General features: G+C 52.9%; 1 protein-coding gene across 1 annotated transcript in view; it reads right to left on the bottom strand.

The window, feature by feature from the left end:
• The window catches only part of SEPTIN9 (septin 9), a 102,458-nt gene extending 89,690 nt beyond the window's left edge, over positions 1-12,768 (bottom strand). The window contains exon 1 of the mRNA XM_041486567.1: positions 12,678-12,768. Coding sequence (XP_041342501.1) covers positions 12,678-12,699 — 22 coding nt within the window. The 5' untranslated portion in view covers positions 12,700-12,768. The remainder of the gene's footprint in view (positions 1-12,677) is intronic.
• Between the last annotated feature and the right edge of the window lie 1,034 nt (positions 12,769-13,802).

Here is a 13,802-nt window from a genome sequence, read left to right as displayed (position 1 = left end):
ACCATCCTCACACAGATACCACACTCTGCACATCCCCAGACACTGCTGACCTCCACAGCTCAAAGCAATTCCTATTTTATATTTAAGTAGAGAAGGAAACATGAGAGACAGCTCAATTAACTCAAAGAGCTTCTCCCAGATGGCCAGAGGCAATCAGGGACCAGTCCTGCTTCTGCTGGTCCTTCCCAGCTGCACAAAGATTGTGCACCACCACCTGACGGGATGCAGGGAGAAGCAACAACCTGAATTTCAACTCAAAACACAACATGAACTTCTGCCAAAGTTCAGGCAACCTCTGCCCCCTGAAGCTATCCTTGGGCTCACACTGAATTTGGAACCAGCACGGTGGAGTTTGACAGGAAAAGCTGACACTCAGATGCACTCCTATGTCAACAGCTACAACATTTTACATCATGGGGAAATCTTTCAGCAGAATGTCCTGTCCCAGCCAAGGTGCTTTTGAACAGTGTCCCACACAGAACGGATTTCCCATGATTTGTGCTGGGCAATGCTCGCTGCTGCCAGGGCACAGAGGGGCTCCCAGCAGAAAGAGGGCACTGACAGCCACCAAAACAACCTGCAGCCTTGCATGAGAGGGAGCTGGCAAAGAAAAGGAGCAGATGTTCAGGTTTGATGGATAATTAGTGCTGTAGGGTGAATCCTTCAATGCAGAAAAATGGGTGGCCTGCTATTGGCCCCTCATTGGATTCACATCTCTCTGTGAGCAACAAGCAGCAAAATAAAACTTTTCTTGTTATCACAGAGTCACAAAATGGTTTGGGTTGAAGGGACCTTAAAGATCATTTTGTTTCAGCCTCTCTGGCACAGGCAGGGACAGCTTTCACTATCCCAAGCCCCGTCCAGCCTGGCCTTGGACACTTCTGGGGATGAAGCACACACGGGGTCTGGCAGAGGAGCAAATCTTGGGCGAGCAGACAAAGCTGAGCTTTACCAGAGACAGAGCAGAGCTCTGCTGGCCTGCACCAGGAAACTGCACTCAGGGAGAGGAGGGGGAGGAAGGCAAGGAGCCAAGAGAGGGAGAGCTCAGGCTGAGACCCCACCCTTGCTGCTCAACCCCCCGATACCCCTCCTGCTGCCTCTGAGGCCCTTTTCTCCAAAATACCTTTTCTTCCTGCATCCCTGCAGCACTTGTGTGATTGCCACAGCTCTCTGGCAGTCCTTCAGCCCCCAGACCAAGCCAGCTCTGCATCACCCACTGTCAAATATCCCTTTCCTCCACCCCTTGTGCCTCTGTCTGTCACTTCTGCCCTTGTGCAGGGCAAGATAAAGTTTCCTCTGCAGCTGCAGACCAAGGGCCACTCTCTGAGCAGTTTTGGGATGAAGAGGGAGCTGTGGAGCTGCAACAGAGACGAGCAGAGGACACCAGAGGTGGGTTTTACCCAATCTGGGGTCAACCATGAGATGATTGTTGAGCACCCCAGCTGCTGCACAGGTGTGCCCACAGCATGACAACACCTGTGCCATGCCACAACCTCTTGCTGTATCATTTTGGAGCAAGGCCAGGAGCACGATCCAAACCACACAGCTCCATCAGTGCTCAGGGCACCACGTGAGACCCAGCAACATCCCCCATGGCTTCAGAGCCCAGCACAGAGCCCAGTGTCACCAGTAACAACAGTTACTGCAACACACTGATGAGCAAAGGGCAGACACAGCCTGCACTTCAACAGGCTCCCCCAGTGGGTGTCTCAAGGGCTGGAGAGGTACAAGAGCAGGATCCAGAACAGCTCTTCTGGATGGAAACACCACCCACAGCACTGGGCTCTGCTGCAGAGGGGAGTGGGGAGGGAAGGGTTTCCTGGTCTGTGGCCAACTCTGCTGTTTATGGAGGATATGCCTTCCCCAGGGTGTGTTTCAACAGAGCACAAGACTCACAGTTTCATAGTTCACTTTCCCTCTCCACCCACCGGGAAATTTTCATATATTCTGGAAAAAAAACCTACCCCAAAACACCCAACAGCTCTCCAGCCTCAGTGGTTTCCACCCAGGCTCCCCTCCCTGAGGAGCAGCTGTCAATACAGAGATCAACCAGGGCTCTTCAGGCAGCTGAAGTCAGGTTTGACCAGTTCTCCACTTGAATGGATCAAAGAATGCAAGAAAGGGGAGAACTGGGAAATATTTTAGGTGCTGAAGCCCTCTCATGGCCCAACAGCTTATCTGCTCTCAAGGTCGCCTGCTTTGCTTCTATCTTGATAAATCTGTGAACAATTAAACATAAACCCTCTCGGTGAGTGTTCCTGGAATGGCAGCTCCAGCCTTGTCACTCTACAGAGCCAAGAAAAGCCACAGGGGGAAGGAAAACAATTAAGCAAAACTCAAGAGTTTCAGGGTTGGGGAGGGACAACTGGGGGAAATGGTAGGGCCTACAGAATCATCCTCATTTCCAGGGAAAAAGAGGGCAAAGTTTAAACACTTCAGCAGAAACAGCAGGGAAGGGATGCCCAGGTTTGTGTGCTATTCCATCTCCCCAGGGAACAGAGGAGATCTCATCTGGCTGATGAGAGGGGCAGGCAGGGACACATCAGCCAGTGCTGGGTGGTGTTGTGGCTGTGAACACGGCCCTGGCAGCACCAGCATCCCCCCAGGGGAAGCATCTCCTGTGTCAGACTGAGGAATGGACACTGCCAGCAGAGAATGAATCCCTCTCTTTGGCCCACAGCAGGGACAGATCCAGCGGGAACACCTCCTGCCTCCAGCCTGATGTCCACCCACAGCCCAGCCCCACATCTCAAATTAGCAGCAGCCCGGAGGGAGCCTCAGCCCAGCCCTGCCTGGGGGTGCTGACACATCCCAGGGTCAAATTTCCAGCTTTATCACCGCAAATCCCTCGCAGCTGCCGAGCAGCAGATCCCGAAGTGCCGAGGAAAAGCGGAAAGCATCCACCTCATTTTCCATCTAGGAAGTGAGAGCACACGTGTTAAATGATTTACACCAGGGCACGGAGCGATTCAGAAGGGCAGGAAGAGGATCCAACAGCCCCGCTTTAAAGTGCCACGAGTCATTCCCTCCTGCTGCTGCTTAAATCCTGACTCACTGGTAAATAAAAGCTGGGCCAAAAAGCAAATCTGTTCAGGAGAGGGGAAGCCTGATGCTTTTAGGAGAGGGGTACCCCTATGCTTTCAGCAATGTTGTGATAAACATAGTCAATTTTACTGAATAAAACCCCTCCCTGTAAGAAATAAATCAGAATTTGCTGTCCTCAGTTCTAAACCTCAGCAGTTATTTGCTTTTTACAGCCAGACACAACCTTTCAGAAGTGAAATTCAAGTGGACACCTGGAGGGTGAGGGGACATCCCTGGGACAGAGGAGAAGTGATGCAGACGTGGGCAGGGAGGCTGGAAGGAGGCTGGAGCAGGGATTGCTGGCAACCCTCACAGCTCCTGGGGCTGGGCAGGGAGCATGGCAGTGCCCACCTCATCCCTCCAGCCCTGGGGTGAACCAGGGGCATCTACAGCCCCCAGAGCATCGCACTGCTGCTTCCTGCAGCCTCACATCCCCATCCCATACTCAGGACCTGAGTCCCACCGTGGAGTGCTCCTGTTCCAAAGAGGTGGGAATGTGATCTCACCCTTTTTGTGTTGCTAATAACTCATCCCTTGACCCAAACCCTGAACTCCATCCCTGCAATACCCTACAAAAACCCTACACCTCCTGCCTTTGTGGGTCTTTTGTCTTCGTCCCACCTCTTGTTTCCAGGGCTAATAAATGGATTTCTGAGCTTTCTGAAACTAAGACCTGTCTCATTTTGTTCCCATGCCCAGCACCAGCAGCTGCATCCTCCCTGGACACGATGAACTCTGTTGCAACACGATGCAACAAAGGCTGGAGAATGTGGGCAGCCAGTGAGGACAGCATGACCAGCACCCCATAATTCACCCATTGAACTACACCTTGTGGGACTCCCATCTTAAAAGGAAGACTCAAGAGTACCATGGCAAGAGGCCAGGTTGAGAGTGACCTTAAAAATACGGGGGTAAAAGGCTTATGGGGAGGGGAATTCCCAGTAAGGGGAGCAGCTTATGGGACTGGGGGATGGGACTCACATCTACCATCACTCAGCGAGACATTTAGGAACAGTTTAAGATTTTTAATTTTTCATGTGCAACACAATGCAACATCCCACGAGCTGTCGCCCCTGCCTGGCCCCTGGCACTCTGCTCCCAGCCCTGGCACATCCCTGGGGATGGGGATGAGTCAGTGGGAGTGACAGACCTGTGAGTCAAAGAGATGATGACCAAAACCTCTGGGGATGCTGACACATCCTCCCAGCCAGGACTGTGGGATCCTGCAGGGCAGGGTGATGACCCTGATGCCCTGGAATGGCTTCCTGGAACAGAGGCTAGACAGAGCTGAGAGGACAAAATGGGTACTTATTAAAGGCCTTCAATAAATACACCTTGGGCACTCAAAAGCCTCCCAAAACCCAAGATGGATGATGGTCATGAGTTTTCAGACAATTTTAAGTTTGGTCTTTTTGCATATCAGAGGTTAATTGCCCAATTACTGCTTCAGTAATCACATTCCCCCATTTTGCTCCCCCCCATTCAGTTTTGTTTATACTTCTTGGGGCCTGAGGCAGTGATGGTGATCTTGGTTCTCAGGCCTAAGGGATTGCTTTATCTGACCAAAATGTGAAGGGAGCTTACTAACACTCCATATAGAGCTCAGAGTTATACCCTAATACAGTACAGGATCTGAAAAATGTAAAAGCTAAAAACTTAAGGCATCAGAGGGTCAGGCCAGGGATCTCAGCCACCTGAGATGGGACAGATTTCCTAGAGGCATCCTGGTGGGTAGTGAAGCCAACCAAGGTGTTTCTGATGCAGGGATCTTCTATCATGTGCGTGCTAAAAAAGCAGCCAGAAGTTTCAGGGTGTTATTTACAAAGTACAGGTTTGAAAAGGTCAGCTGAAGCAGTGGGAAAAGCCTCCTTGCACTCCTTTACACATGGTGTAGTCAAGGAAACAGGTTTCTGGACTGAAAAATTGAGATCTGAGGCTGCTGCACAGCCCCAGGCAATCGACCCTTTACAAGTCACCTTGTAAAGAGACATCACAACGTTTCTGTCAAAGTCCTCAGGACTTTGCCTGCAGCTGCACTGACAGCAATCATCACCCAAACCCTCAGAGCAGAGCTGGGGTCCCTGCAGCAGTGTCACAGAAGCAGCAGGGACAGAGCCACACAAAGCACCCGTGGGCAGCACAGCAACACCGAGAGCTGGATGAGCCCCCCAAGCCTTGATCCCCCCAGGTCAGGGCACCACAATGCCTGGCATTTCCAGCACCACCCAGGTGAGAAGGTCTGGAAAATTCTTTGCTCACAGTCTGGGGAGAGCCAGGGATCAGCAGCTGGAGCAGCTCAGGGGCCAGGCAGCAGCAGGACCTCCTGAGTAAGGAGCAGAGACTCAGACCCTCTCACAGGACCCTGCTGCTCCCAGAGACACAGACCCTCACAGACACAGACCCTCTCACAGGACCCTGCTGCTCCCAGAGACACAGACCCTCACAGACACAGACCCTCTCACAGGCCCCTGCTGCTCCCAGAGACACAGACCCTCACAGACACAGACCCTCTCACAGGACCCTGCTGCTCCCCGACCTCAAACAGGATCTGCTCAAACCCAAAGCCCAAGCCAGAATCTCAGAAGCACCCAAACACAGGGAGTTCATGCCTTGCTGTAGCTAAACCCAAAATCAGCAGCACAGGGAAAAAATCCCAGACCTAGGCAGCAAAACCAGCCTTACCCACACCAAGATGTGTCTGCCCAACACATCTGTTGCCTGCAGGGTCTTTTCCTTCCTTCTTTTTCTCCCAGAAAGCAGAAACTCTCCCTGGATTCAAATTCCATCTTCAAGTCCTGATCCTGCAGCTTCACAGCACTCAGCTCCCCAGGAACTGCTTTTCAGCTTCATGGGTGTCCTTTTAAAAACCCTTCCTGCCAGCTCAGGATTTTAACTCCATCTGTCCCCCTCTGCCACCCAGATGGATTCAAACACACAATTGCCCCTGACAGAGGCTCTGGCTTCATCAGAGCTGCTTCAGCCAATGTGGGTCGCTCCATGCTGTGTGTGCGGGGCAGGTTTGGTGCTCCCTGGCACTGCCAGGGATCAGGTAAAAAACACCCAGAAAACCCCCAGAAAATGCCCAGCACCCACCAAGCACATGCTCCTGCTCCCCAAACCCCTCGTGTCAGCTTCTCTTATCAGCAAGGTCTGTGACACCAAGGCTCCTCCATCACCATGAACAAGACATGGAAGCACAAAACCCTGGAAAGAAAAAAGCATCTGAAACAAATAAAGAACCCACATCCTGCAGCCTTGGGAAGGAGAGGAGAAAGTGCTCCAGGCAGGCAGGCAGTGCCAGCTGGCAGGGGCTGGGCTGCTGGCATTGACAGATGCTGGCCCAGGATGGGAAGCTGTGGAGAGAGAACCCAGCCTTGGGGGAGTCAGGGAGAGTAATTTCAGAATGTATGGATGAATTCCTTATTTAGCAGCCACACCAGAGGGTGCCCACACCTCTGTGCCTTGACCCAATGGGATTCTGAAAAAAATCAGACAATGGAATCACCAAATTATGAATATTTGTGTGCTCCAATGTGCCAGAGACCAAACTTGGGTTGTCTTGATAATATGGTTTAATTTTCCAGACCGAGCAGGCAGCAGTGAAATGCAAACCCAGCATTATTTCCACAGCCTTGAGTTACATCATGGCCAAAGCTGCAAGCTGGAGATGCTGCAGAGCTGAGGGCAGCTCCCCCTCCAACCCTGCATCCAAGCACCCACACTGATCCCCTGCCAAACTGGCTTCACTGGAAACCAGAATTTGCTTCAGTTTATCAGGTAATGATGTAATCACAAAATTAATGCAGATCTGTTTATGCAGCACTGGCTTCACTTCATGGGGGAAAAAAAATTCTTCATTTTGATACAAGAAAGACATTTTTTACAGGGAGAACAATCAGTCACTGGAACAAGCTCCCCAGGGACATGGTAGAGTCCCCAGTGCTAGAGGTTTTCAGGATGTAATTGAGCACTGTGCTAGATAATCTCATTTAGGCTCCCTTTCCCACAAAAGGCTGGGCCAGGTGATCTTTTGGCATCCTTTCTAACCTGGGCAGTCATTCCATGAAAAAAATTACACTCTCAGATTTATTGTGTGATTATTTGCTTGTAAAACTAATGCATTTTATTCACCTGTAAACCCCTGCCCATTCTCCCCCCTCAAACCACAATCCAGAGCTGTTTATAAGTCTCTAACAACACTCTTGGCATCAGCAACCCAAAACTCAGTTCAACCTTACACTGCAGGGCTATTTCACTTCACCTGCACTCACACAGCAGCTCCCTCCAGCAGCACAGCCTCACAGCTGTCCCGTGGCAGGGCAGCAGCACCTAGGTTAATCAGGATAAATCAATTTAACCACAGCAGCCTGAAGTGCTGGAGGACAGGGAGGCTCATGGGGAAATTAAGTTTTCAGCATTGGTGCTTAGGAAGGGAGAAGCTGCCCTTGCAAACAGACACTGCTGGGAAGAAGCAATGGATAGAGCCCAAGAAACTTCTTTAAAATGGGTCAAGATGCATGGATACTGGTTGAGCACACACATAAAGGATGCTGTCTCCATCAGCTGTCCAGAGCAACCACCAGGCACTCACAGCCCACGTGGAACAGCCCCAGATCCCACCCACAGCCCTGTGTTGGGGATTCTCCTCACTGCAGTGTCAGAACAGCTCCGAGTTCCCAGCTGCAATTCTGCAACCCCTTCACTTCCAGGGAGCTTCAGCAGAGACCCAAACACCAGATCCTCACCCAAAATAAAGGGGAATGGCAGCAAAACCTCTTTTTCTGAGGACTTATGGGACATCAGAGGCAGAGCCAGGAATTCTCCCTACATTTTCTCAGGTACAAGACTGCTCCTAACATGGGGGTGCCACAGAGCCCTGAGACCAACACAGCACTCACAGCACTTCTCTCTAACAAATCCCTCTGTCCATGAGTTACAGCTGCAAGGAAAAGCCAAAGGACGCAGATATTGTGCTTCTGAGATCATTAAGGCAACACAAGACATGTGTTGACCCAGACATACTTCCCTAACTACGTACTTGCTTCTACTCAGCATTATGGTATGCTGGACCTTGGAAGAGCCCTGACTTGCATGAGAAATGTCCTCCCTCACCCCAGCAGCATGGGAATCGCCTTGCTGGGAGGCTCCAAGTCATCCAGCAAAGAAAAAAAAATCTGCAGAGGAGCTCCAGGCTGGGGCTGGCCAAGTTCAGCAGAGTGGTGTCGAGGAGCGTTACCTGAGCTGTCAGGCCAGAGATGAGTTGTGCTCCACAGCGGGACCATATTTAATGGAGATGAGCAGAATTTCCAGCAGATTTAAGAGCAGACATCAGGAAATAGATCATGCTTCATACCTTGACATGCCTCAGACAACTGGGGGAATTCATCCGCTGGCCAGGCAGCCAAAGGGGCTGGGAGCAGCACGGAGCTCCCCCTGAACACAGCGCCTGCAGAGGCAGCCCCAGAGCCCCCAAAAAAACACAGACCTGGCCCTGAGAGACCTTCTGCTCACTGAGACAGGACCTGCAGCCACCACAGGTTGCTACAGAACATGTGGGGTGGAGGTACAGGTGGTTTTCACAGGGCACTGCAGCAAGAGATGGGGTCAGCACCAGGCAGGGACACGAGCAGTGGGACACTGACAGCAGACACAGGGTTAAGGACACATGGGGAGGTGCCCGTGAGTACCAGGGCTGGGTGAGTGCAGTGGGATCTGACAGGAGGTGGAACCATGTGTGGTGTGCTGCAAGCCAAAAGAGAAAGGAAAATGTCTGGCAAATAAGGTGCATGGCTGTGAGAAGGCACTAGAAAGGGACCTGTCAGGCTTTGCCATTTCCTAGGGACACCGAGAAACCTGAGACAGGAAAGGTAGCTGAAGTCATCAGAAGCAACCTCAACCCCTCTGCCCTGGCACACACCTTTAGAAGATTAACTTTTATTAAAAAAAAAAAGAAGGAACAAGTACATCCCCTCACACCTCCAGCAATCACAACCAGCACCCTGCTTTCCTTTCCTCTTTCTCAGCTCAGGCATGTGGTGCTTCCCAAGCAGCTCTGAGAATATCAAAGATGTTTTGTTGTGACAACCCAGCCCTGCAAACCACACGCTGCAATCAGGGGCTGTGTCCCTGCTGCTCAGGATGATGGATAAAACCATAATATAACAACATAAGAATAATAAATAATAAATAATAAACCATACAGACAGAATATGACACATACGCATACCTGTAGTAGATGTAACCGAAAGGTTCAGAGTGATCACCAATGGGTTAATTAACTCTTTTCTTTCTATGCACTTCCAGCCCCCACGCCCGGCTCTGCCCAACACATGCCACTCACTGCAGTCAGGTGTTCTGATCACATATTCCTATCATCTGTTAACTCTTTAAATGAGCTTTCCCAGTGCCATTTCAAAGGTGACACGAGCAATTTCACTGGGAGATCACACACCACTGCTGCACCCATCCTCTCACCCCACACGGCAGTAACCAAACCCTCCCTGCTCAGGGAGCTGCAGACCTTTCCTTTTCTTTTAAGAAGAGACAAGAGGCCCCGCGGCAGTAACAATTAAAGCTTTGTAGAGAGATCCGAGCTGCTCAAAGGGAGCGGCCGCTAGGGAAAGACAGGAGAGCCATCTCCAGGCCACTGCCACCAGCACAACCTGGCACAAGGGACAGAGCCCAGAGCACAGCTCCCAGCCCCAAACCAGAAACAACTCCGTTTAGAGCTAGTGCTTTTCATGCTTTCATAGCTTCCAGAAATGTGTGAGAAATGAGTTAACTGCATTAGAAGACACAAACAGGTCCTGTGAGATTGTGTTCCTTCTGCCAGCACCCACAGGCCTCACCTGGGCCTGGCACCTTGTCACAGAGCAGGCAGCCCCTCGCGGCCCCATGGCTGGCACTGAGCCTGGCACAGCCCTCACTCACACCCCCCATGCCTTTCCCTGAAGCTCAAGGGGTTTGCCATCCCCTGGGATGGGACACGGCTCTGGGAGGAGAGGACAGCCCAGGGGACAAGCCCAGGCAGCAGCTGTGGGAAAGCAGAGCTCAAAGAAGAGGCCAGGCCCAGATCCCACCCGCCCCGGAGTGCCCTCACCCCATCCCGCAGCCCCACACTCGGTCAGGAGTCAGCTCTTCCCACCCACAGGACTAATTAAAAGCATGTTTAGGGCCGGAGCAGTGGCTGGGACAGGGCCCCCAGCGTGGCACGGATCTGCTTTCATCCACATCATCTCCCAGTCAGCCACCAAAGGCAGGCCCAGCCGTGCTGCTGGCTGTGTCTGAGCTCTGCTCACTGCTCCTCTCCTCCAGCAGGGCCAGAGCCCACGGCCCAGGGACCCTCAGAGCTCAGCAGCAGGAGCAGGGTGAGCTGAGCACCCACGCTGGGCCACGGATCTGAGAGTCAGCAGCACAGCCTGGTGATATCAGAACCACCTAGGTTGGAAAAGACACCTAAAATCATCGATTCCAGCCATTATTTGTCACTTTTGTGCCCAGAATCTCTTCATGAACAGCCTTGCCACACATGGTTTGTCCTTCCCTCCACTGCCCCAGCTGAGCAGCTTTGCCTGCCTGTGCTGACTCCTTCAAGCAGGGACCTGTGGAGCAGATCAGAGACCAGACCTTCAGGCCATCCATTTCCCCATCCCATGTTTCATGCCAAAGTCATGTATCATGAACACCACCAGCATGGTCTGCACCTTCCCAAGGTCCCACACAGCCTCTGAGTGAGGGCAGAGCAGTTCTGTTCATCATCCTGGCAACCTCCTCAGGTGAAGGAAAGCACACACCAAATTATTGTACACCTTGCCCAGGCCACCAGGCACAGCCACGTGCCATCCCTGCTCACAGCAGGGAAAACCAGTGGAAAACAAGCTCCAGATACACTTCGACATTATTTTTTGCAACTATTGCTCCAGAGCATGAGCAAGAGCTCCTGCACCTTAGCACAAAGATGCTCTGGGGTCTTCCTGCCCACCCTGGGAGCAGTGACAGCCAGCCTGGGCACCAAGGCTCTGTGCCCCTTGCACAACCAACAAGATCCCCACCTTTGGTGCTCCTTCAGAACAAAAAGCCTCGGATTCCATCATGAGGCAGTCCCCTTTCTCCCCAGAGACCCTTTGCAGAGCTGCCCAGCACCTCTGTGAGGAGGAAATGGCCCCAGCATTGCACCAAGCTCCAGGTGGCATCAAGCCCCTGTCACCCCCTCCTGTCGCTTCCTAGTGGCACAGCCAGCCCAAAGCTGCTGGAACACAGGCAGCTCTCAGGAATGCTTTGAAGTGGCTCAGAGCAGAGGAGAAAGCACAAGCAGGAGAGAGGGACAGAGGGATGAGGAGGTGCCAGGCGCGCTTGGGGCGTGCAGGATGCTCCTGCAGGTAAATCCTTATCCAGGGCCAGCGGGTGCTCCCAGCACATCCCTGCACGGGGCACGGCGGCTCTGGAAGGGGCCAGCCGTGGGAACAGCCTTCCCTGGCCACAGCTTGGCTCCACCCTGGCTTCAGCGCTTCCTCTGGCCGCTGTGGTTTCCCTCCCAGCGCCGATGCCCAGCAGGGCACGCCCAGGACGAGAGGCTCGGTGCCCAGCAGGGTGAGCCCTGGGCTGGCACGGAGCAGGGACACCCACCGGCTCTGCCAGCCTGGGCACAGACACCCCTCCCTCAGCTGTCCTGGTCACCCTGCTCAGAGGGGGACACCAGGCAGCCTGTCCCCTGTCCCTGCCACCAGAAATGAGCAGCCACAGCCACCCCCGGGCAGCGCCACCACCCCCAGCATCTGCCCGGAGCTGGGAGCAGTTCTTGGAAGCGCTCAGACATGCAGCACCGGGCGGGAATTGCGGGGAAAGCGGGGAATGAAATGGAGTTATTCATTGCTCTGCCTCTCCCCCCACGCACGGCCAGCAAGGTGAAACCCAGCAGAGAGCAGCCCTGGAACAGCCAGGCAGGATTGGGAGGGCAAAAACGCAGGGAGGATAATTTGGCAAGCAGGAAAAGCTCCGCCACAACACACAGACAGACACACAGACACACAGACACGCAGCCAGGAGCCAACCTTCAGAGCAGAAGCGCGTCTCCATGCCAAAAGCTCGGCGATTTTCCTCCCTCTGCCCGGCTCGCAGCTCTGAGCTCACAGGCTCAGCATTCATCCCCCCGCGCCGTGCGGCACATGGGAGCCGAGGGGGGAGAGAGGCTCTCAAATGAAATCCAGACCTAGAAAGCAATTTCTTCTTCCCCCCTGCTTTCCCCCCTTCACCCCCCTCCCGGCTTCTGCTGGAATCACCGTCTGTCTCGAGGGCTCAGGAGGATGGGGGAAAAAAAAAGAAAAAAAAAAAAAAAAAAAAAAAAAAAAAAAAAAAAAGGAAATAAATAAAGGAATCGGCTGAATTCCACCCGGAGCAGGGCTGTTCCTCTTCTCAAAGTACAAAAAGGAAAAATTTGAGGAAAAAAAAAAAAAAAAAAAAAAAAAGGAAATAAATAAAGGAATCGGCTGAATTCCACCCGGAGCAGGGCTGTTCCTCTTCTCAAAGTACAGAAGCTGCTGGAAAGGTAGGAGGGCAGGGGCAGAATATAACATATTAGAAGATCAATAGCCTACCTGAAATCCGGTCCCTCTCCATTACTACGGGATATATTTAGCATCCGCGTGTCACGGCCGTCCCTTTTTTCGGTGGCGTCCCCTTCTTTCCCCCACTCTCCCTCCCTCCTTGCCTTGCCTCCTCCTCCTCCTCTTCCAAAAAAAGCTCTTTGTCTGGTCTAATTTCTTCAATCTGTTGCAATCATGAATGCATCCAAATTACCACATTTCCATGTGCTGATCATATGTTTGTGCTCCAAACTGAAGTAGCTTTGTCTCTTTGAAATGAAAAAGAAGAGTAAGAGAGAAAGAGAAAGGAGGAAGAAGAAAGGAAAAGGGGGTACATGACCCGAAAAATCCTGTAACTCCCTGAAATACTCCACCAGGCGCAGGAAAACTGGAAATCCCGAGTCCTCTGTAAAACAGTCTTAAAGCTACAGCGTGCGAGTGTCCAGGAGAACGCTCCAGCCTCCACAGCTCCCTCTTAATATCCACCAGGAGATGCTTAAGGAACTTGGCTCCTCACAATAACACAGCGAACAACTCATCCAGCTTCTCAAATCTCTCCCCACTTCCCCAGTCTTATTTTCCTGCTATTTCCTCTATCCCCTCCTCCTTCCTTGGCTCCAGCATTTTAAAAGCGCTCAGATCCCGCACGCTCCCCCCCAGCCCTTTTGCCAGGTCTGAAGTTTCGATTCATGCATAAACTATTCGGCTGATGAAGGCTGACTTCATTCCAAGCCCAGCATCACGGGGCTGCTGCTGCTGCTGCCAGGCGGGACCGGCTCCGGCAGCGTTCCCTGCTCCAGCGCAGCCCCTCGGGGGCATCCCTGCCGGCCCTGGCAGCGTTTCCCCCCCTCCTCCCCACGGCAAGGCAGCGAGCAGCAGGATTTCCCAGCTGCCAGAAGCGATTGTGGAAGTGTCTGGCCCGGGCAGGAGCTCTCGGTCCTCTCCCCGGTGTGGCGGCGGAGTTGAGGTGGGGTTTGAGCGGCTTTGGCTGCCGGAGATGCCCGGGCAGGGCTCGGGGGCAGAGCAGCGCTGCAGAGCCCGGTGCCCGCTGCTGCTGTGCCCGCAGGGATGGAGGGATGGGCTGGCCCACACGGAAACTTCCCCTTGGGGCACACGGCGTTAGCACCTCCTGCGGGC

Source organism: Pyrgilauda ruficollis, unplaced genomic scaffold (genome assembly GCF_017590135.1).
Source record: "Pyrgilauda ruficollis isolate IOZ18807 unplaced genomic scaffold, ASM1759013v1 scaffold77, whole genome shotgun sequence".
Lineage (NCBI taxonomy): Eukaryota > Metazoa > Chordata > Aves > Passeriformes > Passeridae > Pyrgilauda > Pyrgilauda ruficollis.
The sequence above is the reverse complement of the archived record's forward strand: the minus strand, read 5'-3'. Positions and strand labels throughout refer to the sequence as shown.